Raw genomic sequence first — 23,599 nt, forward strand, 5'->3', positions numbered from 1 at the left:
CCTCGAAGGTCACTGGTGTATTAAGATTTCTTGTAAAACTGCGTGGATTGGAGTTCAGTGACACTGGAACCATCCCAGCCTCCACAGCTGGGCCTCTCTGTGGCTCAGACTCTGTCTGTTGATCAGAAACCCAAAGCGCGGAATAGTATTTTTATTTTAAAATATATTTTTATTGATTTCAGAGAGGAACGGAGAGGGAGAGAGAGAGACATCAATGATGAGAGAATCATTGATCCGCTGCCTCCTGCACACCCCACACTGGGGATCAAACCTGCAACACGGGCCTGTGCCCTGACCGGGAATCAAACTGTGACCTCCTGGTTCATAGGTCGATGCTCAACCACAGAGCCACGCCAGCTGGGCCAGAATAACTATTTAAACGTGTGAGCCCCAGAGTTGAGGGTCAGCTCTGAGAGAGGCAGCTGGGTATTACGAGGGGACATAAATGTCGATTAATTGACAATCATCTTGGAGTACAGTGATCACTGGGCTATACTTCAGTCTTTCACATTTTAATGGAAAGAAATTGCACAATATATATTCTCAGTAACTTCTCCAGGTCAGTTGTTGAGTTGGAGGGTTTTAATAGGTGAGTCTGTTCACAGCCAAGTTCAACAGCAGTTACAGGGCAGGGGTCACGCATTCAGATGCTCAGGGCGACGCCCCGGAGGCAGGACAGCAGGGAGTAGGGGGCTGAGTGCACTGGGGACCATGCCTCCTCTAAACCCGGAGGCTCTGCTCAGCTCAGGAAGGTCCTGCCACGTGCCGAGGCCGGACTCATCAGACTTCGTGCGTTTTGTTTGTTTTGTTCTCACCCTAGGATATCCTTTCCATTGATTTTTAGAGAGAGTGGAAGGAAGGAGGGGGAGAGAGGGAAGGAGAGAGAAGAAGAAACATCAATGTTGAGAGAGACATATCGATTGGTTGCCTCCTGAACACACCCTGGACCGAGGCAGGGGATCGAACCTGTAACCCAGGTACTTGCTCTTGACTGGGAATTGAACCCTGAACCTGCAACCCTTAGGTGCGTGGTCCAGTGCGCTAACCATTATGCCATCATCCAGGGCAGAAAGGACAGAAATCAGCATGTTAATGTTAAAACTCCTGGTGTTTAAGAAACGGATGCCAATTCCGGAGGTCAAAAAAGTCCCAGCACAAGCAAAACGGAACGTACCCTTGAGTGGCTTGTCCCTTGGATCCCAGGGTTTCTGGAGTCCCCTTCCTCCCACTGGGCTCCCAGGTGAGCCACTGCCCCCCGCAGTCCTGAGTGGCAGCTTCCCAGGAGAGTCTTTCCCGCAGACATCAGAGTGGCCTGAATCGTGAGCCCAAACTGTGCGGTGGCGGAATCCGACCACAGGTGTTTGTGCTGCTGCCGCCGGAGCCCTCAGGACCTGGAGGGGCCTCTGTATTGCCCGCCTCTGTCCCCCAGCGCCCGGGCCCCTGGCAATTTGCCAGGCAAACTCCCCGCCTCTCAAGGGGCCAATTCGGTCTCTTCCCCAGGGTGGTACTGACGTGTGAAGATGGTACGGCTCTCGGAGAAGCTAATGAAATAAAGTGGACTGGGCTCGCGGAGAATTCTCGGTCACTTGCAGCACAGAAGCAAGTATGTGGCTTTGCAGGTACCCGTGGGTGCTTTTAACGTCCGTGGCTTCATTTCGTTACTGCTGTCCATGGCATTGGTGGCCGTTTTGCCTCATCTCTATGAAGAAAGCACCTCCCTGGGAATCGGTTTAGTCGCCCTGTGGAATGACAGTTTTGTCAGCTGTGGGGACGTGTTTGGGTGGAGAGAGGTAGCAGATGGTTTGCAGGGCGTCATGGGCAGGGACGTGTAGGGAGCAGGTGTCTTGCCGCGTTCCAGCAGTCTAATTCGTTTATGCGTTCCTACGAATGTTGAATGGGGAGTTAATAAACTTGCTATTGTTCTGTAACGAGAAGTATTTTTTTGCTGCAATGAAAACGGGCACTATTACCATTCAAAAGGAAGGCTCCTAGTCTGAAAAAGACACTTGTGTGAAGAAAACTTACGTAGAAGGAAACTTGTGCGCAACTAAGCGTTCTAGCCAGAAGATAAAGTTACGTTAATTCAGTATACTCCCTGTGCCAAGCAACTTCCTAAAGTTTTTACGTTTCATCTCATTTATGAAAAACTTGGGAATTTAAAAGCCTAAGAAGTAATTTATGTTCCAAAAACCAGTAATCAGAGTCATTGGGGTTGAGGACCTGCTGACCTCCAAAGTCTAAATCATCTATTTATACCATCTTTTAAAAATATTTTAAAATAAATTATTATAAATTTATTGCCAAGGTTACTTTTGTATTTTCCCCATCAATCACCAATGTTGTGAAGGTAAAGACTAAGTCTGTTTCACTAACCACTCTATTTAATGTCCATAAGTTGCAGGAGGCAGTTATGTCCATCATAACTGTTCAGTAAAACTCACTGAATGAATCCCCTGGGTTCGGAAGACCAGCCTTGTTGACACATTAAGCTTGTGCCCTGGCCAGTGCGCTCACTGGTTAGAGCAGGGGTGGGCAAACTTTTTGACTCGAGGGCCACAATGGGTTCTTAAACTGGACCGGAGGCCGGAACAAAAGCATGGATGGAGTGTTTGTGTGAACTAATATAAATTCAAAGTAAACATCATTACATAAAAGGTACGATCTTTTTTTTTTTTTAGTTTTATTCATTTCAAACGGGCCGGATCCGGACTGCGGGCCGTAGTTTGCCCACGGCTGGGTTAGAGCATAGGCCGGGCACTGAAGGGTCTTGGGTTTGATTCCTATTTCAGCCTGCTGGAGGCAATCTCTCTCTCTCTCTCTCTCTCTCTCTCTCTCTCTCTCTCTCTCTCCCCCCCCTTCTTCCCCCCTCCCTCCTCCCCTCCCTCCATCCCTTCTACTCTGAAAAAAAAAAATCAATGGAAAAAATACCCTTGGGGGAGGATTATCAAAAACAATTAAAGAAGTAAAGTTGTTAGCATCATCCTTCAGACACATTTTTTGGGGGCTTGGGGGTGGGGAAGATCAATGCTTAGCCTGCTTGGAAGACAGCTGGTGTTTTATGAAGCTGGAGATGCAGTTATAACTAATGAAATTATGGACTCCAGGCTCCTTGTCCATGAGGTTTAAATAAGTCCCAGAAAAACCTCATGACCAGAAGGGTTGGGTACCTAACCTGTGTGGACTTCTCTGCATCACAGCGTGGAGGCTAAGAGTGTGGGCGCTGGTTCAGTTCCAGAATGTTCCACAGATTAGCTGTAGACTTGCTAAAGGACTTCTTTCTGCACCTGGGTTATCTCATCGGAAAGTCAGAGATAACGGTAGTACCTATCTCATAGGAGTGTTATGATGGAAATGAAATGAATTACTTGTTAAGTTCTTAGCTCAGTGCCTAGCACATAGTATTGCTATGTAATGTGTGTTCCAAAATTATTCGAATATATGCCCAATGCGCGCTGATCTTAAAAAATGTATTGAACACACTAAAGATACCTGTGATAATAAAAGCATAATATGCTAATTAGACCGGGTATCCTTCCGGACGACCTTCCGGACGAAGCCAGGGCTGCAAGGGAAGCCTGGGTCCCGGGTGCCAGAGGGAAGCCGGTGCCGGCAGCGGGAAAAGGAAGGCCTACTCTTGCATGAATGTCATGTATCGGGCCTCCAGTAGTAAAAATAAATGAGTAAATGTATTGAACATCTGCATGGACATTAAGGATGTTACTTAATAATTAATGTACTCCCAGTCCTAGAATTAAATTATAATGTTCACAGCTAGGATCATAAATGAATTCTGGAAAAAATTATATTTATAAAAGCAAGATACAGAACCAGGAGTTAAGATGTAGTGTCAAGACTGTGAAATGGGAGTTGAATGGTCTATATCTGTACACGCACACGACGTTAATGCTCTCAGCTTGCCTGTTGGCCGGAGAATGTAGCACTGAATCCCATGTAATTTCCTCTTTCTCTACCACTTTCATATTCACATGTTACCTTGATCTTTTTTTAAAAGGGCCAAAAATTGCTTGCATTGCAAACCATAATCACTGTATTTTTAATTTATTTCTCTTATCATACACTGAAAATTGTGCAAAAAAAAGTGGCATTCAAAACCTGAATGTTTTTGTGTTAGGAATTCAAAGAAAATAAATACCTTGTGTGACTTTATTTCTGAATGCTAAATTAGCTTGTTCTTCTTTTTCCTATTTGCCAGTTTCTGCGTGTTATCTTTGACATGACATTTGGACTTGATGTAGGAAAGAGAATTAACTCAGAGGCCGGTAGAGTAAGCCTAGGACACGTTTTTTATTATATGATGCAAATGTTTTGCTTTGCTCTTTTTTTTTTTTTTTTTGAAAGGAAGGCTTCTGGAGAGAAGCAGTGAGAAAAGCAGAGAATGTCTTGCGCTGCTGGGGCAGCTGCATTCTCTGTGTACAAGGCTTTGTCACCTGCAAAATTAATTTGGCAAAGATGGCTCTTTCTTTGCCTGGGTCTCCCCGAGGCAATGCAGAATAGCACATTTTCCTTATGGCTCTGTGCATTAAGGGGTAGGTTTCTAAAAACCGCAGCTCTCAACCGAGGGGCCGGGTGGGAGTGAGGCAGCTTTGTGTGTGTGTGTGTGTGTGTGTGTGTGTGTTCACATGAGTGTGTGTTACAAATCTTACGGGCTGAGCAGAAGGACTAATGGGCTTGTATATTTTGAGAAAGATTCCTTGGTATTTCTATTTTATTTACCTTTGGATGGCTTTGCTCTTTTAACATCTTTCTTTTCCCTAATGGGCAGTGTTACAGTTGTGGTTACAGATTTCACACTTGTGCTTGTAGGAGGATTATAAAGTGTAGTGACAGTGTAGGCATTTGTGTTTGATCTAGGGGACAGAGATGTGGTCTGTGCACGTGTGCCTGTGCGTGTGTATATGTGAGTTCTTGGGTGTGCATGTGTGTATGTGTGTGGGGCATGTGAGTGCTTACACATGTGTGTGTACAGATATGTGTGGGCGTATATGCATGTATTTGTGCATGTATGTGTACACATGTGAGTGTATGTGCATTTGAAGGTGAGTGTGTGAGTATTTGTGTGTGCATGTGAGTTCTAGTGTGTATGTGTATGTGTGTGAGTGCATGTGTGTACATAGTTATGCATGTGAGGGCGTATGATGTGTGTGAGTGTGTGCAGGCGTGTGTGTGTGTGTGTATCTAGGGAGGAGGCATGGTTGCTACAGAGCTTCCTCAGCTCATGACTGAAACTCTTGTTCTAATTCAAGGAAGAGATACTCAGGCTTCACAACTATAAGACTGAACTTCACTCATCTTCCCTGTGGAAACAGTCCAGGAGGCACATCCGAATCACAAGACTATCTGAGCAGATGGTTTTGCTTCCTTTTGTATTGGACACTGCCTTCCATATGGTAACCTTTCCAGCCCTCCTCTCGGGCTTGGTTCTCCCGACGGCTCCGAGGACGTCCCACAGGTCACTTACGAGATGGACGTCCCACGGGCTCACTTACGAGATGTCGCTGCTCCCCCCGCAGCCCCCGCTGTGCTCAGTGGCGGCATGTCTGGGCGCTGTCACGTTGGGAAAACAGTGACGCCATGACGAAATTCCGTCCTGTCATTCGATCTTTGCAGGGACCCCGGGGGCCCTCGGTGTCACTTCACAGCTCGCCACGCACGAGTTCCTCTCAGAGCAGTGACCCACGGCCAGGAGACCTTGTCGCAACATATGGCGACACCTGTCACAGGGTTCGTGATGGGCACACAGCTAACCTGTTGTCCTCTTGGATTGGCTGCTTTTCTGTATAACCTCCACAGAAAGGAGAAGACGACGTTGTATTTGGAAGCACAATGGGGAGGGGGGGCGTGCGATGGCATCTCTCGGACAGACCACGCCTTACAGACACACAGCCACTGCAAAGGGGGCATTTGGTCAGGTTCCGAGTGGCCGTCTGCCAAGCTCGGCCAGGAGTGAGCCTGCATGGCAGAGCTCCATCAGGAACAGAAAGGAAGCAAGAGATGGCGTCATTGCAAGTGTCACTGTGGGAGAAAACTCCAGGGGCCTGGGTTCCAGACCTGAACCGTAGGCTCTCTGATGGCTTCCAGCCACCTCCAGCTTCCTCCTCCATCTCTCTCCCTTCTCCTGCCCAGACCTTACCATTCTCACGGGGACGTGTACAGAACGGACCAGTTCACAGCACTCAGAATGCTGAGGGATGTCTGAGAAAACCCATCAACGGTGTGCAGCCTTCGTATCCTGGGCAGTTTATCAGTTACTTTAAGGATGAGGACAGACATGCACAGCACGTGCCACTTTCCACCGAAGCGAAATCGTGAAACTCTTCGGCTCCAATGATTTCTCAGTAAAGAAGGTGTATGGGTTTTCGCTCCCCACATGAGTGCCGACCCTACACATCCTGTTACGCCTTTAGATTCTGAAATGCTCATTTTATTTATTTCTTTTCATTTTTAAAAAATATATTTTTATTGATTTCAGAGAGGAAGAGAGAGGGAGAGAGAGAGAGGAACATCAGTGATGAGAGAGAACCATTGATCGGCTGCCTCCTGCACGCCCCACACTGGGGATCGAGCCTGCAACTTGGGCATGTGCCCTGACCGGGAATCGAACCGTGACCGGGTTCATAGGTGGACACAACCACCGAGCCACACCGGCCGGGCTGAGACGCTCATTTTAATTCCCAGGAAGCTGTCTTCTCCAGGGGCCCCTTTCCCTTGCGATCGGTTGAGCGTCTCACATTCTGAGGGGTTTTCCTAGTCAAGGACCATGAAGGACAGCCATGTGGTCATCTCCCCCTTTCCTCTCTGAGGAATTCTGGGAGCCCGGAGCAGCTGCTCTCGGTCTGGACCGGGTGCTGTGAACTCCGGAGTCATCGTTTCTCCTGGCGTCTCATAAATGGTCCTCCTCATTCCGCGGGGCCCCTTGGAAAGTGTATACACTAGTCCTGTTGTCTGCTCCGGGAAATTGATGGCGAGGCTCTCAGAGGAGGGAGGTGTGGGGATGATAGAGGGAGAGGGGCGAAGATCTAGTCCAGAGCAGGGGGGACCCAGGAGGATGACACCCAAAGACGGGAGGCGGCCGTGGCGGAATCACCTGGACCGGGATTCCTGGGCTGCTGAGACGCGATTAATCGACGCCGTAAAAATGAAATGCTGGCCCAGGGAGGAGGTGGCACTCCACCGGGCCCTTGAGGATGTGTTAGTGCCTCCACTTGGCAAGCGTTTGCTTTCTCCTTTCAGAGCATAAAACCTTCACGTGAAGGAGAGATCTGTGCCCATGTCGTCCAGCCCGATCGTAATCCTCGCCCGACGATGTTTATTCATTTTAGAGAGAGAGGACGCGGGGGGAGGGAGCGGGAGATACAGACGTGAGAAACATGGATCCGTTGCCTCCCGTAGGCACCCGCCGGGGATTGAACCCACGGCCTAGGAGTGTGCCCTGACCAGGAGCCAGACCCGACACCTTCTGGTGCACAGACGGACGCTCAGCCCACTGAGCCACCACTCGCCTCTCACTCACCGGTCCCCGCACTCAGGTGTCACCCGACAACCATCTGCCGTGTGCGGTTACCTGCGCCTCCTGTGCGAGGTCTTGGGGACACATGAGTGGAGTATAAGTTCCTTCCCTTATGGGCTCACCCCTGTGGTTAGAAGCAGAATAAAAGGGAAATAAATAACTCAGCAATCCAAGTGCTGTGTTGACAATGAAGCTCGGAGTTGTGAGGGAGCGATTGGGGTTACCTTAGATCAGTGGACCAGGAGGGACTCCAAGGTGACATTTCAGGGGGAACCTGCGTGGGAAGGGGGGCCCCGAGCAAAGCTGGGAGTGAGGAAGTCGTTCATGCTGACTCCTCTCTGCGGCCCCCAGGCCTGTGTTCGGAGTGTAAGGGGCGATCGCTGCTGGACTTACCTGTCTGCACCTGGGAACCACACCAGGTGTTTGTGTGCAAGTCACCAGGGACCGTTACAAACTCATTGAAAAGTCTGGCTCTGTGGCTAGAGCATTGACCTGTGCATCACAAGGTCACAGGTTCGATTCCTGGTCAAGGGCACGTACCTGGGTTGCAGGTTTTTAAATATCATTTTTAAAAATAGATTTTCGCCGAAACCGGTTTGGCTCAGTGGATAGAGCGTCGGCCTGCGGACTGAAGGGTCCCGGGTTCGATCCCGGTCAAGGGCATGTACTTGGGTTGCGGGCACATCCCCAGTGGGAGATGTGCAGGAGGCAGCTGATCGATGTTTCTCTCTCATCGATGTTTCTAACTCTCTATCTCTCTCCCTTCCTCTCTGTAAAAAATCAATAAAAATATATAAAAATAAAAATAGATTTTTATTGATTTTTAGAGAGGAATGGAGAGGGATATATATATATATATATATATATATATATATACATACATATATATACACACACACACACACATATATGTATATATATACATATATGTCTATATATGTATATATTTTAAATAAAAACAGGTGTGTGTGCTGGAAGGGAAAGGCTGGTTGCAAGGGTGAGTGAACTATTAGTCAGGATCCAGGCTTCATGAGCACATCATCAACTTATGCCAGATGTGGATCAGCTCACAGTCGGTCCAGCATGGGAAGCAGAATCCTACAAAGGGAAGAATTCAATGTGATACTTCTCATTGGAAGATAGTGCAGCTGGAGATGCGGGCATTTTAGTGAAAGCTGATGAAGTCCCTCCCACCATTTTCTCTACAAAAATCATGGGCTTTTAGTGCCACTCGAGAAGGCAAAGTATATTTTTATGCTGCAATTAAGTGATTGAGGACAAAATGCAGTAGTCGTGAGAACGTGATCAGACGGATAAAGGAGCCGGAAAAGAGAACCATCTCAGTTCTCCCTTAAATTCCCTCTCCAGCAGGGTGCCTCGCGGACTCTGTCTACACCTTTGGGGACCCCTGGACCTGCTGGGGTTGGACCCCGGCAGCAGGGGAGTTAGACATGAAGCGGCCGGGCCCCGCTGTGCCTGGAGCTCCACCCTGGCTCCTCCCAGCGCTGCTCTCAGGTTATTTAGACTCCGCCTCAGTTTACTCAGCTGTAGAATGGGGGTATTGACAATTCCTGCCTTCTGGGGGTAACATGCATCCTCCATAGCCCGTGCCTGACAAGGGTCAGCTCCGTCATCAGCAGCGTTATTCCTCCAGAAATGACATAACCAGGACCGGAACCAGGGTTTCCCTTGCCCCAGAGTCACTGCTGAGGGGGACCTGCCTGGTGCTTGGTGGGAAAGGCTGGGGAGGGGCCAGTGCGCCTGCCTCCTGATGACTCTGTTCAGGTTCCCCTGTTACGTGTCCCACTTTTATAATCCCACTTTTATAATGGATCAAGATTACAATGATGAACAACAAATGAACAAATTCATAATGGACCTGATTCATGAAGCCCATTACCCCCATTTTCACAATCCTGGTTCACAGGCTCTCACAGCTGGGCCCTTGAGCCCACAGCTGGGCCCTTGAGCTCACAGCTGGGCCCTTGAGCCCACAGCTGGGCCCTTGAGCCCCCAACAGGAAAACTGGCTCCCACAGCTCACCTTATGAATGCCACCTTTGCGTATTGCAATACTCCTTCCGCGGCAGGACTTTTACTCCAGGAGCCCAAGTGCTTGCTCTGTGTCAGGTGAGACAAAAGAAAGAGAAGCTGACGGGATTCATCCCGCACTTGTCATAATATTAAAACTCTGTTACTTCTTATCTCACTCCTCACTGCATCTTCTGCTCTGAACAAGCTCTTGGGATGATAAAGCTGTTTCTAGCAATTTCTCTCCCCAGAAACGCTGACTGGGGTTTAAATCCTGTGAGCCTCTGAGTGGCAGACTCATCACTCTCCTTAAAGATGCTCAGGTCGGGAACCTGCAGGGCCCCGCGGGCTGCATGGGACCGTCGTTCAGGCCCAGAGTGGCGACACAGTTACATTGGACCACACGGCTCTGCTCCCTCTAACATTTACTTACTTATTGCCAGTTTAGTTACGGGAATCAAGGGTCCGCTTTTATACTCTCAGTAAATCCTTTAAAAAAATTTATCTTTATTGTTGAAAGTATTACATATGTCCCCCTTCCCCCCCATCGGCCCCCTCCTCTCCACTCCTCACCCCCCAGGCCTTCACCACACTATGGTCTGTGTCCATGGGTTATGCATATAAGAATACAAGGTCTTTGGTTAATCTCTTCCCACCCTCCCCTGCCTCCCCTCTGAGATTCTTTGGTCTGTTCCATGCTTCTCTCTGGATCTATTTTGTTTCTCAGTTTATTTTGTTCATTAGATTCCACATCTGAGTGAGATCATGTGATACTTGTCTTTCTCTGACTGGCTCATTTCACTGAGCATAAAGGTAATTCTTTTCCACATAAATTATTATATCAGAAATGCTGTCCGTAGCTCCACCGTGGAAATTAGCAGCCAGTGTAATGGCTCACTGTGAGTCGCCACGCCCAGGAGGTGAATCTTGTTGGGGGGGATTGATATTCTTACCTAAACAAAGTGCCAATGCTTTTTTAATGGTTTTTATCAACCTGACTTGTGGGCTTATCATAGACCCAGTAAATGTTTATTGATTGGTTGTGGATCTAAATACATAGCACAGTGCTTTAGGCTAATTGACTAAATAAACATTGCCCTCTCCAATAGTAGTCTCGGGACCTTGGTGAAGGCTTAGAGATGCTGAGGTAGAAACTATTCCGGAAATCTTTCTCAGCTGGAAGAAAAATGCTGAATCCTATGCCAGCAGGATCGTTCCCCCGTTTTCCTGAAAAAAGAATCAAGTGTGAAACAAAGACAACACCTATGGGCTACGTATGCAGAAATTCCAGCCAGGCAGGGCGCGTCCAGGTGTGTGGTGAGACACTGGCTAATCCCCACGTCCCCTCTGTGCTCCCGTCAAAGATTCCGTGAGGGTCCGAACCCTGGGGACGCGCAGACATCACTGAACACACCATGTGTGTGCTGTGTGCTTCCTGCTGCCGGGCTGGGGAGGCTACGGAAGATTCTAGAATGACAGCTAGAATCCAGGTAGTTTTCAGTCTTCTGACTTAACTGGAGAAAGAATGAATCAGAACCCGTGTTACCCACGTGGTATCACTTAGGTGTGCTCAGAAAAGCCCACCTGCTGGATGACATGTTTGCCTGATGGTGCAAAAACAGGGGCCACCTCGAATGGTACTGAGGCTCCTCAGAGTGTATGTGGTACCAAAGAGAAGCCTTTTCACACCGTTTTCCAGGTGTGTGTGTGTTCCTGGATTTTGAAAGGTTAGTCCTTCTAAAATAATTCTTGCTTTCCTAGATAGTGGTAATATGCAAATTGACTGTCATGCCCTCGCACAAGATGGCCACCCTCATGTGGTCACAAGATGCTGGCAGGGGAGGGCAGTTAGGGGCAACCGGGCTGGCAGGCAGGCAGGCAGGCAGGCAGGCAAGCGGTTGGGAGCCAGCAGTCCCAGATTGTGAGAGGGATCCCAGATTGGAGAGGGTGCAGGCTGGGCTGAGGGACAACCCCCCTCCAGTGCATGAATTCAGTGCACCAGGCTCTAGTTTTATTATATAAAATATTACATCACAAACAACACACTGCTATGGAGGCTAGCATAATCAGCGTGATTCATGTGTGTGACTCCCCCCATCCGGAATGCAACGCCTTCAGAGCTTAGCTCTGATCCGCCCAGCGTGAGGTCATCACGGTCCATGCCAGATCCTCACCGTCACTGTCAGTAGCTTATTCCTCCTCACTGACCCAGTGAACATGTATGCCACACCTGCTGTGTGCAGGCTCCGTAATGCCATCCTGAGCTACTTTAGGGCACTTATTATCTAATTGCACATGTTAAAGCGGTAAAGTATAGACAGATGGAACTGGCTTTTCTTTCTTCCTTTCTCCCTCCTTTTCTTTCTTTCTTGGGTGTTTCAGCCGTAAGTGAATCTCCACGTGTCATTCTGTGTGTAAGGCACACTTTGCCTCCCTGCCCGCCCCCCCCAATCCCCTCGCTCATCTAACAGGTTTAGAGAAAGGGCTGGGCTTTGCGTTTGGGGGGAGGCCTGAGGGACTGAGGAGGAGCTGGGGGTCCACACCCCCCTTACAGGACCAGCCGCCACACCAAAGTGCCAGGGCAGACGCTGAAGCGCACATGGGGTTTAACCAGGAGGGTTTCTGACGCCCAAAGCTGCAGAAGAGCAGCTGCTTAAACACGTGTGCCCTTTGACGAGGGAGAGAAAGGGATTTATGTGCAAGACTTAAACAAAAGCAATCCCACAGGTCGGGCAACGTCATGAGAAGGGGTCCCAGACTAGGAATTATCAACATTGTGGGCTTTGAAAGTGTGGGGGAGGGAAAGTAATTTTATTTCAACCCTTTTTGGTTTTCTGCTGAGGCCCCTATAATAAAGATAGATTGACCGGAGAAAAACCAGGTACTTTTAATAACATGGGGGATGCCCGGGGGAACCGAGTAACTTCCAAAGATGGTCCAAGCCTGAGCCACCTCCTTCAGCTGAAGGCAGTGTTGGGTGGGGAGAGGAAGGCGGCCGTGGGCGGCCAGGAAGACAGTACGCAGAGGACCGCTGCTAGGTAAGAGTTTGCTACGATTTCAGCTCCTCTTCCTCCTCCTCCCCCTGGTCCAGTGAGCGTCTGAGACCCCTTTCCAATGAGATAATGTCTCCCACAGAAGGGCACGTTATCCATTTTTAAAAATTGATTCCAGAGAGGAAGGGGAAGGGAGAAAGAAACATCAATGATGAGAGAGAATCATGGATCACCTGCCTCCTGCACGTCCCCACTGGGGATCGAGCCCACAATCCGGGCGTGTGCCCTGACTGGGAATCAAAAGGTGAGACCTCCTGGTTCATAGGTTGACGCTCAACCACTGAGCACACTGGCCCGGCAGCTCTCTGCTTTTAGAGCTTCGCCTGTGGCTGCTGTTTCCTGGAAATGATCTAACATAACCCTATGCCAAACCCTTCTCCCCTTCAGAAGCCGTTGCTGGGCTCCAAGTCATCCACCAGGGCCTGTGGGCCCGAACACTTTCCCTTCTTGTTTCTAGTTTCTTCGGCCGCTCTAATAAGTACATTGACGTGAGACAGGTGAACGGGAGAAAAGCAAAGTTAACTTCCTGTGTGCGGAACCGCAAGACATGGGACTGGGCGAGCGGGGCAGTGGAGGCTGAGGGGTGTCCTGAGCTAAGGAGCTGGGGGACCTCCCGGGGGGAGGAGGCCATTCCCAGGACAGAGGAAGAGCAGCTGCGTGGTAACCAGAGGGCACTGGGCCGTGCCTCGTACGGGCAGTTCTCAGCCGAGAAGCAAGCGGCAGGGATGACGTGTGGGAGCCCCTCCCCTCCCCTGAGTGGCACCCCGCGACGGCGGTGGTTTCCAGTTGCTCCGAGAAGCACGCTTTGGGAATCATGTTGCTTATTACCGAGGTTTGGTATTGCCTAGTTCAGTGGTCGGCAAACTGCGGCTCGCAAGCCACATGTGGCTCTTTCACCCCTTGAGTGTGGCCACGAAGTTTCAATCGCACTGTACGTGCGCGCCCGCACGTGGTATTTTGTGGAAGAGCCACATTCAAGGGGCCGAAGTTTGCCGACCACGGGCCTAGGTGAAGTGTAAGGAGAAAGTTGTGGGATTCTAGCTGTGAAACCACGGCTTCTGAAGACGCGCCGTGCCCCGTTGCCCGTGGTAGTTAGCGTTGTTGTCGTGCAGTAACTATGGAAACTGCTCCCTGCCTGGGGCCCCTCCCCCTAAAAGACAGCAAGTCGGGAGCTTTTATTTATCAGTTACTCTCCAGTAAATTAGTGTGAGGTCTCATTCAAGGGATGGATCCCCTACAAGGAAGAAATTAACATGGCTCACCGTTCACCTCAGGTTTCATCAAAATATTTACATAACGCCTTGTCACTGCCGCTTGCTAGCAACTCAGGTGATTTTAACAAATAGTCACCAAATATAATGTAAGAGAAAGTTGCCATAGAGTAGACGAGTGTTCTTTGGACTGAGAACTCGTCAATGAATAAATTAATGTCAGGGAAGTTGACAAACGCAAGAACATTCATAATGTTGGCCGTGACCTCTGTTGCCAAGATAAATTGATGGCCAGAGAAGCTGGAGCTCTCTCCGTCTCTCCCAAAATGAGGTCAGAATACCCAGTAAGTCATGACTGTCCCACGAAGAGCCTTACCTGAGTTCTTACAGATCATCCTTACCTGAGTTCTGTGCAGATCACTCAGTAACTCGCCATCTTCACGTAACTGAATATCATCGATATATGATGGCATGTATGTAACAGTGGACAAATCATGCACTGTATTGTAGGGTACATATATTTCTCTAGAAAACTGTCAGGAAGTGTTCACACCTTGTTGTCTAGAGAGGGAGAGGGGAGATGTGATCTTTAACACTCATTCTTGATCTAATTTTTAAAAATAATCTCTATATTAATATATTTAAATATTTTCTTTTGGGATTTTACAGGGATTCACTTTTATTGTAAAATACATAAAAGCTAATTTAAAATGGTATGTGGTAATGAAAACAGTATAATTTTTTAAAAAATTTAGTATTGGAAGCAAAAGGCATGGCATTAATTTCTCTTGCTGACATACATCGTGGAGTGAGCCGTGTAGCTCTGGCCCACAACATCGTGTCTGACTGTCATCAGTTCAGAAGGACACATGGGCTGATACTGCCTGTGAGTCCCTATTTCTTATTCATGGGAAGTGACTACAGGATGTGAAGGGTCCACAGACCTAGGTCAGCAGCCCAGGAATCTACACAAACTCTCACCAAGTGCAGAGGTCATAGGTCAGCTCTTTCGGCTCTAAATCCATCGCCATAGTGACCATGAGCCAAAGCAAATTGTAAGCTGTTTATAAATTTCTCTTAAGTACCAAGAAATCGAACTTGGTATTTCATGACTTGAATAGAACAAGATGGCGTCTTAGGATTCATAGAGCAATAAGCTTAATGTTGCTAACACACCTAGGCATTTGTGCATCTATTAGACTACTTGCCACAAAATACCTATACGTCGGTTTTGGATTTAAATAAAGAAATGCCACTTGGACAACCTCTGGCCTGGGATTATGCGTAAGTTTATCTCTTTCCTGTACCCCGACCTCTCGCTCGCTGTGGGTTTGCTTCATCGTCGTCCCCCTGAAAGTTCTGGCTTCACAAGAGGTATGTTTCTATGAATTACAAATTTGAAGAGAAAATAAGTCTAAAGTTTTAGTATCACTATCCAGCCATCACCATTTTTAAGCAATAAATTGCCCCGGATGCCTTTGCCTCAGGGAATGAACAAAGAAATGTGGGCACGAAACAAAAGAGATGAAAAAAGAGCAGAGGGCTGGGAAATAGTGACAGAAATCAGAGTGGGCCCCCCCACCCCCCCGCACTGTGGGCCCCCCTTCCTCACACGGCCTTGTCCCCGGAAGGTTATCAGCGTCTGGTCACGGGCTTCATGTCCATGCAGCTGATAATGAGGATGACCTGCTGCTCGCTGTCAGAGCCGAAAGTCCCTGTTGACGACCGAGTGCCTGTCGTTGCCGTTCATTCCGTAAAGCCCTCGTCCGGTCTCAGGTTAAGGTTAATGGTGTGTCTTCAGATTTATACGCGCATCTAATTGGATAAAACCTCCACCCGGAACGTTTACGGCACATAATCATTTCTGATGTCTGCAGCCTGGCTCAGTCCGCCCTGTGCGTGTTTGTGTCTGTGGGCTCTGTCTGTAGATACTGGTAGTTTCCGAGGCGTAGAGGAAGATGAGGTGCGTTGTCCTTCTCTCCAGTAACCCGTCCAGCAGGTGCCACGTGACCGTGTTCGGCTGAGGTTTCCCAGGTGAACAAATACTCATCAGCTGGACTCCCCTGCTCGCTCACGTCTGCTCACACGCATGCGCACACTCCACATGTGTGTGGTTCTGCCCCCACCCCCCCCCACTGTCAGCTCCAGCTCGCAGAGTCCCAGCTGGTAACCTTTGAGGCATTGCTTTTTTTTTTTTTTTGGTTTGTTTAATTTTAAAATTAAAAAAATTTAATTACGGTTGACATTCAATATTATATTAGTTTCAGGTGTACAGCATAGTGTTTAGATGTTTATATAGCTTCTGAGTGATCCCTCTCCTAAGTCTAGTCCCCCCAGCACCACGCATAGCTATTACAATATTACTGACTGTATTGGCTGTGCTGTGCTTTATGTCCTGTGACTATTCTGTAACCACCTTCACTTCGTTCCCCAGCTCCCCCACCCCGCGCCCCTCTAGCAGCCGCTGGTATGTTTGTTCTCCATGTCTGTGAGTCCTTTTGGGGTTATTTGGGGCAATGCTGATAGAACTCAGCAAGGAAGCGGCCCCAGGGCAGATGCTGTGAGGTTCTGGCCACAGGAGTGCGCTCCCCACCCAGAGGGCTGGCGCGAAGTTCACGCCCCAGTCACCCCATGTCGGGCGTCTGACAGACTTTTCTAGCGAACCCGCCTGTAGCTTGAACACCCCATGTTTTACGATGGGACATTCTCCTAACATCTAGTATGCGGATGAATAGGCCTTCTGATATTTAAAAAATAAAGATAGCTGTAGTAGCCAGTTTTGCCACATTTGATTAGACATGTAGAAGAGTTTCGATGAAAACCTTTCAAATGTTACCTAAGTACAGCAAGGGATCGATTAAAATCCAGTCACGTCCACAGAACCCTCGCACAGTCGACGCGGAAGAAATCTAAAGCGAATCTGAGACAGCGTCACACGTGGCTGCTTGTCACTTGTCAGGGCCACTCGGAGCTGTGGCTATAGCTGGCCTCCAGCAGGCACTGATAACATTAATGAGATTCATTGGGAGCTCTAGTCCTGTTAGCCTGTGCTATTGCAGCACACCTAGCAAGGTTTAGATCCATGTTGTACCTATCAAATCTGTATTTACTTTAATAAGTAACTCAGAAAATTAATTTCTCCGTTGTCTTTCGATGAATGAGAAAGAAGGCTATCTGGAATTTCGCTGACCTCTTACGTTGACACCGAGTGTATTTTTGTAGACGTGTGGATGAAATTCACTCGCTCGCTCACTCAGACTCACCGATTGTCTCCTGCACTGTGGGTGGGCACAGGGAGGGCAGGAAGCTACAGTCTCATAGCCGCGGGCGAGGCAGGTGCGTGACATCTTGTGAGCCCTGTTTTCATTTCATAAGTCACAGTCCTCATTCAAAACATTTGATTCATACAGAAAAGTGGGAAACAGGTGAAAACCACCCAAAACGTAGGCATATGTTAAAATCAGTTCTTTATGAATAAAAACATAATTAATAGCTATCATAAAACACTTGCCATGTACTTTGTTCATTTCTTTAAAACAATTCCAAATTCCGTGCTTCTGATTGTTTTTTTATCAAAGATTCCCAGACTCAGTGGGCGCTATTTGCACTCATTCTTTATGTCATTGGTCTGTTGTTGGGGGTTCAGACAAGAGCTTCCCACCTGGAAGTACTTCCACCTGGAAGCACCCCTTTCTTTTTTTGGACATTTTTTTTCTTGGCGTCGAACAAAGTTGAAATACATAAGGAATAAATGAAGAGAGAGTGAATGGAGGGAAGGTGTTGAAAGACCTGAGGAAAGTGGAAAGGAGAAAGTCGGTTCTGAGAGCTGAGGTTTGATCTAATGCCAGCTGCCCATCAATGGGGTAGTTGTTAGGCACTGCTGGGGCCTCTGGTTTGGGGTTTTGTGAAGCGGGGGCGGGTGGAGAGAAATGACAGCAGTTATGAGGGGCTTTTTTATATGCAAGAACTTGCTTCCCGAAGTTGACCTTTGGTTATAGTCGTCAGAACTCACTCAGGTTTTCTCTCTTCCATATTTTGTAGTTTTCAAATTTTAGAAAATGTGTCATTTATTTCAGATGAGAATATAATCCAAAAAGTTTTGACTGAAATTAGAAGAGATGGAAACCTCTTGGTTGAGATTTTGACAGGTAGAATGTGAAGTTTTAGACTCTGTACTTGCAGATATTTTTTTTTTCCTTTGGAGAAAATATTCGTACTGTATTTTAGCCAATTTTTTAAGGAGGTAATAGTCAATAACTGATGGAATGAATCAGTAGGAAAATTTCTATAATTGTTCCATATATTTCTTACTTAATTTGATAGGCTTTATTCTAGTTTTATTGTAACTGATGGTAAATAAATATCTTTAAACTTGAAGGTTAGTATATCCATTCAGACCTAACCCACACGCCACCCGGGGGAGGTGCCACCTGGTTGGATCCAGTAGTTAGAGGCATACACACAGATCTCTCTCAGGAACTGGAAATCTGCTGGGAATGAAGGCAGTGGACTGCTCCTGGAACGAGAACCTGTAAAAGGTGGAGAAGTGGTTACACGAATTTAAACTTATATAAAAATTCGCTGAGCTGTACACCTGAATCGTGTATGTTTTAGTGCATCTGTAACTGGACTATCAATGGGTCTGTGCTGCCCGTCACTACTGGAGCCAATTCAGCAGAGACAGGGTTGAATCATATATGAGTGTTTATTCCAATCCTGCCAGCAGCATGGGAGAGCAGCGGGTCATCCACAGAAATCTTCTCTCTACCCCACCATAAGCCACTGCTTGTATTGGGTGGAAGGACAAAGATTACATGGGGAAGTAGGCACATGGGGTCTTCAAAGGGCTGGCGGCTCTGCTTTCTGCAACAAGGTTGTTAATCTTTCCATGACAATAGGCAGCTCCCTGATGGGGAGGATGAGCTGCATTTCCAGGTGAGCTCCCAGGTCCCATACAACTCCAGCCAGGTTAGAATGTGCCTTCTCTAGCCAGGACAAAACCATGGTAAACAGAGCAGGATTGATATTTCTTACAATTATAGCTGGTCCCCAATATTCTATTTCTGCCCCCATCACATCTGTGCTCTTCCTCAATTAGCAAAAACTTCCCCCCTGAGCAGGACGGTGTACAAGGCACCAGGAACGGTGCTGAGCCAGGATGGAAGGCTAGGTCTCCTTTCCTGCAGCACACGGTCTGGATTTGGGTGGCTTCCTTTCTTTCCTTCCATTAGGAAAGAATCTGAATTAAATGTCAGTACAGCATCTCCTCAGTAAGAATTTGTGTGTATGAGTAAATAAAAGGGGAAACCAAAAATATTGGTTACGTATGTGCAATTCTGTTCCAGCTGGAGCTCAACCGCAGTCTCTTGCCATTTAATTAAATCAATGGTGTTATTAATGATACTGGTCTATCCAACATAATTATCAGTGAAAGCTGACATTTTCCCAATGCGATCAGGTTGCTTAGAGAAAAGTCTGCATTTCTTTGCTCTTCTGCGGAGGATGGATTATCGCTGGGAGCCACTCCTTTGTCACGTCAGTGACATGAAACAGTGTGAATGGATATGGCCAGATGTACAATATTCCCTTTGTTTTCAGAGCAGAAAGCCATTAACAGTTATCTCAGCATTCCTGTGTTTATGACACTTGTAAATTGATGCATGGTCTTCCCCAAGCAGGAGGCGGAACAAAAGCCTCTTAATTTTCTTTATGTTTATCCTTCCCCAGTTTCACGGTGTTGGGTGATGTGTGGGCTTCCTCCCTGGCAGCCCTGACTGCGGAACTGGGGAGTCGTTTACCCGGCCTGACAGTCACCAAGAGGCGTTTCATGAGGGGACAGGTCCGCCCCATTGCCATCGTGAGCAGGTCCAGTGCCGGCCATCAGTGCTCGCTTCTGCAGCTCAGGGATCGCTGAGCCCTGTGTGCGGAAGGAAAGTGAAATGTAAACCATTCTAAGTGAGAGCGCTGTCCCTGACTGTTATACTAACACAAACCCACTCCGTCATTCTTAAATCTTCGCTTTGGACGCCATGGTCATAACGTATCCCTTCCTGCGACTGTAATGAAAGTTGCTGATCTGTTTCAAGCTTCCTGAGTCAAAAAGTCTTGTTTAAAATTGAGATGCTCCGAGTTCATCCCAACATTAGAATTCAGTGTGGCCGGAACAGCACTTGATTCTCCGGTGGAGGGGTCAGTGTAGCCCCTTCCGCTCTGCACCCAGAGCCTCCTGTAGAGATGGCTGGTGGAGGGAGGAAGCAAAAAAAAAAAAAAAAAAAAAAAGACTTCATGGACACAGACAACAGTGTGGTGATTCTCAGAGGGAGGGGGGTGGGGGAGGTGGAAGAGAGTAGAGGGTGATCAGTGGTGGTGGAAGGAGACGTGATGTGGGTGGTGAACACAGTGCAATACACGGTTGACGTTAGTGTGCCGTGTACATTCCATCCGTTGTTCTGTTATGTCTGACAAACGTGTGACCTCACTTGACCTCACCCTATGCTACGGGCAGCGATGCTTCTGTCCCGTGTGCAGATGAGCCAGGAAGGTGGGCGCCCCCGGGTCGCACAGGAAGGCTGTGGATGTCACCTGCTGACTCAGGGCCGTGTCTTACACACGTCACGCTCCCGTTCACTGGTCAGCAGGCCAGAGTGCCTTTGCGTGTAGAGGGAGGCTGGGCAAATGGACAGAGGCCGAGTCCCCCCCCCCACACACACACACTTCTTAGAGCAGAAGATGAATGTAAGTGAGTGGTTCTGTTTGAGGAACATGTGGGCAATCTGAGGCCCCTGTAACGTGGAGGATGCATGTGTGTTAGGGGCTGTCGTTCTGGAGAAACAAGGGCTGATTTTCCGTGTCGTCATGTTGGGCCACTCCTGTGCAGTATGCATGTCGACCCGTGTTTCCGTTCTGGAAACAAGCGTGTTCTCAATCCCGATCACACTAATCTCTCCAGGGCACCAGAGTCCGGCGAGAAGGGTCCCCTTTGGCCACTAAGACATCTGTTTCCTTTGAGTTCCATGTCAGGATGACCTCTTCCTCCCCAGGATGAGTGGGGAGAGGAGGGCGATGTAAACCACCCGGTCCAGTTCACGAAAACTCATTGGTTCTTTTTCTTGACCAGGGGTGATGTCATTGGACCCGACCAGTCAGACATCAGCTTGAGGTCACTGGCTCTCAGACATGTTTTAGTGTATTTTCTTGTCTTGGTTCCAGCTCCATCCTGAGATTCCATGAATGCTTTCATCGGGTGTGCGGCCTCAGACTCAGATTCTTGGAAGAAAATGGATGGGAATATAATTGTGTAGCTATCTTTCTGTTTCAAAGTGTACTTACTGCCCAGCTGGTGTGGCTCAATGGTTGAGTGTTGACCTATGAACCAGGAGGTCATGGTTCAATTACCGGTCAGGGCACATGCCTGGGTTGCTGGCTCATTCCCCAGTGTGGGGCATGTAGGAGGCAGGTGATCAATGATTCTCTCTCCTCATTGATGTGTAGTGATGTGGGTGGTGACTATGGTTTTTTAAAAATACATTTTTATTGATTTCTGAGAGGAAGGGAGGGGGAGAGAGAGAGATAGAAACATTAATGGTGAGATAGAATCATTGATCAGCTGCCTCCCGCACATCCCACACTGGGCATCGAGCCCGCAACCTGGGCATGTGCGCTGACTGGGAATCGAACTGTGTCCTCCTGGTTCATAGGTCGATGCTCAACCCGTGAGCCACGCCAGCTGGGCCCTTACAGTCTCATTTTAAGCCAGGAGCTCAGTGTTCCTTTCTTTTTGTGGAAGAGACATTCTTGGATCAAGACCATGTCGTTACAAAAGTCAGATCATTGCTATTGAGCAATTAGCACCCAAGGCTATTTTACTGTGGCTGTTAGAGGCACCGGGAGATTAATTGAAACAGCCTGCCCTCCCTTACGAGGCCCCTGGTTGTTTCTATGCTCCGTTTCAGGGTAGGATGATGTATTAATCTGGAATGTGGTTTCCTAATAGCATCATGGTTTTGGAAGCCTTTCCCTTCACAAATAGGACAGCTCATTAAACAGGCACATGCGATGGCCTTAAAGAAATCGGCATGGAATATTAACGGCAGAGAATATTAAATAATAGATTGCAGGTGACGAGTGACACATAGCTCTAAACAGTGAACTGGGGTCGCTGTTCTCGATGTGTTTCGAAGCGAGAAGGACCAGGAAACTTTGAAGGACAAGGCATTACGGCGTTCCCCTCATACTTTCCCCCTTAGAAACTTTCCCTCATACTTTCCCCCTTGGGGACACTCAACTCTACACAGTTGAGTGTCGCCAAGCTTTTCCCAGTGGGTAGAACTAGTGTTTGCAGTTTGGCAGTGCTCAGCTTTTCATAATGAAAGCAGTTGTTTTTAACACATTTTATTTTGTGGATCGGAGTAATTCTTTCCGTAAAGACACATTTGAAAATATTTTTTATTACTAATGGAAGCCCTAGCCAGGCCACCAATGGGTGTGTCTCTCTCACACCGATGTTTCTCGCTCTCTGTCTCCACCCCTCCCTTCCATTCTCTCTAAAAAATCTATGGAAAAATATCCTCGGGTGAGGATCAACAACAACAAAACAGAAAAATATATTTAATTTCTGTGATGTTGGCATTTTAGGGTATATGAGCTTCCAGTCTGTGTTACTCTGTATTTTTTTCTGCATTTCCAGGTCAACCCCATTCCCCTCCGCTTTCACCGGAAGGGCAGAGGGAGCAGAGTCCCGTCCTCTGCGCGTCCTCCTCCCGGAAGAGCGATGGAGCGGCTGCCCGGCGCCGGCGGAGCCGTCTTCTCTCTCCTGTCCCTCCTCTTGCACTTCGCCAGCGCCTCTGAGATCCCGCTCTCAGGTAGGGTGACGGCGTCAGTACCGCTCTCGGGGATCTCATGTGCATTTTGATTTCACGTCGGACACGTCTAGATCGAGGAGGCGTTTCGACCATATCTCTGTGTGTTTCCCAGCACTCCGTCAGAATCTGCCTGTCTTCCTCGGTGTTCGCGTGGCTTGCACTGCACTGCCCGACGCCATTCCTTGCAGCCCAGGCCTTTAGCCGCCCTGCAGACTTGGCCGATGGGAACATAGGCTAGAGATCAGGAGGTATTTTGCCGTATAAGATAGTCTCAAGTACATCCAACAGCTGCTCCTTTTATATACTCAGGGTAGTTTATTTCAGGGACAAGTATGATTTAGAAATTACTGGTACCCAACCAATCATAACAAAAAAAGGAAATGAATAAACTTCGTATTCTTTTAAAAAATGACTATATATGTAGGAATGAAAAGTGAGATAGGAAAGTGTTAAGCAGCCGTTTTTATAGTGCGCAAATACACATGTCCGACGGCACCCGCTGCAGATGTAGGCACCTTGTCCTGTGAATTTACAGCAAGAGCTCCGTCAGCGGTTTTTATGGAAGTTTACATCCTAGCATATGTTGGTAAGATGAATGCAGATCTAAAAAATCATAAATCTGTTTAATTAAGTGAGAATAATTAAAAACTCAAAAAAAAACCAATGTGTCTGTGTAACCAGACAATCAGTGGGTCTGACTGCCTGTCACTACTTGAGGCAGTTCAGCAGAGACAGGGTTGAATCATATATGAGTGTTGATTCCAGTCCTGCTGGCAGCGTGGGAGAGCAGGAGGTCATTCAAAAAAATCTGCTCTGCCCCCCACCTCACTATAAGCCAGGTGTTAATATTGGGTGGAAGGACAAAGATTACATGGGAAGTAGGCAAAGGGTAGGCCAAATGGGCACTTTACAGGGA

The 23,599-nt window shown here is 48.0% G+C and overlaps 1 protein-coding gene across 10 annotated transcripts in view; it reads left to right on the top strand.

The window, feature by feature from the left end:
- The window catches only part of CHL1 (cell adhesion molecule L1 like), a 104,227-nt gene that overhangs the window by 31,427 nt on the left and 49,201 nt on the right, over positions 1–23,599 (top strand). For 6 of the 10 annotated variants that reach the window (XM_036333331.1, XM_036333336.1, XM_036333334.1 and 3 more), the window contains exons 2-3: positions 1,501–1,603; positions 22,509–22,683. In XM_036333331.1, the coding sequence (XP_036189224.1) occupies positions 1,501–1,603; positions 22,509–22,683 (278 nt within the window). The remainder of the gene's footprint in view (positions 1–1,500; positions 1,604–22,508; positions 22,684–23,599) is intronic. The other 4 variants (XM_036333339.1, XM_036333338.1, XM_036333340.1 and 1 more) reach the window with 1 other exon arrangement.

The sequence above is a fragment of the Myotis myotis genome, unplaced genomic scaffold (genome assembly GCF_014108235.1).
Source record: "Myotis myotis isolate mMyoMyo1 unplaced genomic scaffold, mMyoMyo1.p scaffold_m19_p_13, whole genome shotgun sequence".
In the NCBI taxonomy this organism is placed as follows: Eukaryota; Metazoa; Chordata; class Mammalia; order Chiroptera; family Vespertilionidae; genus Myotis; species Myotis myotis.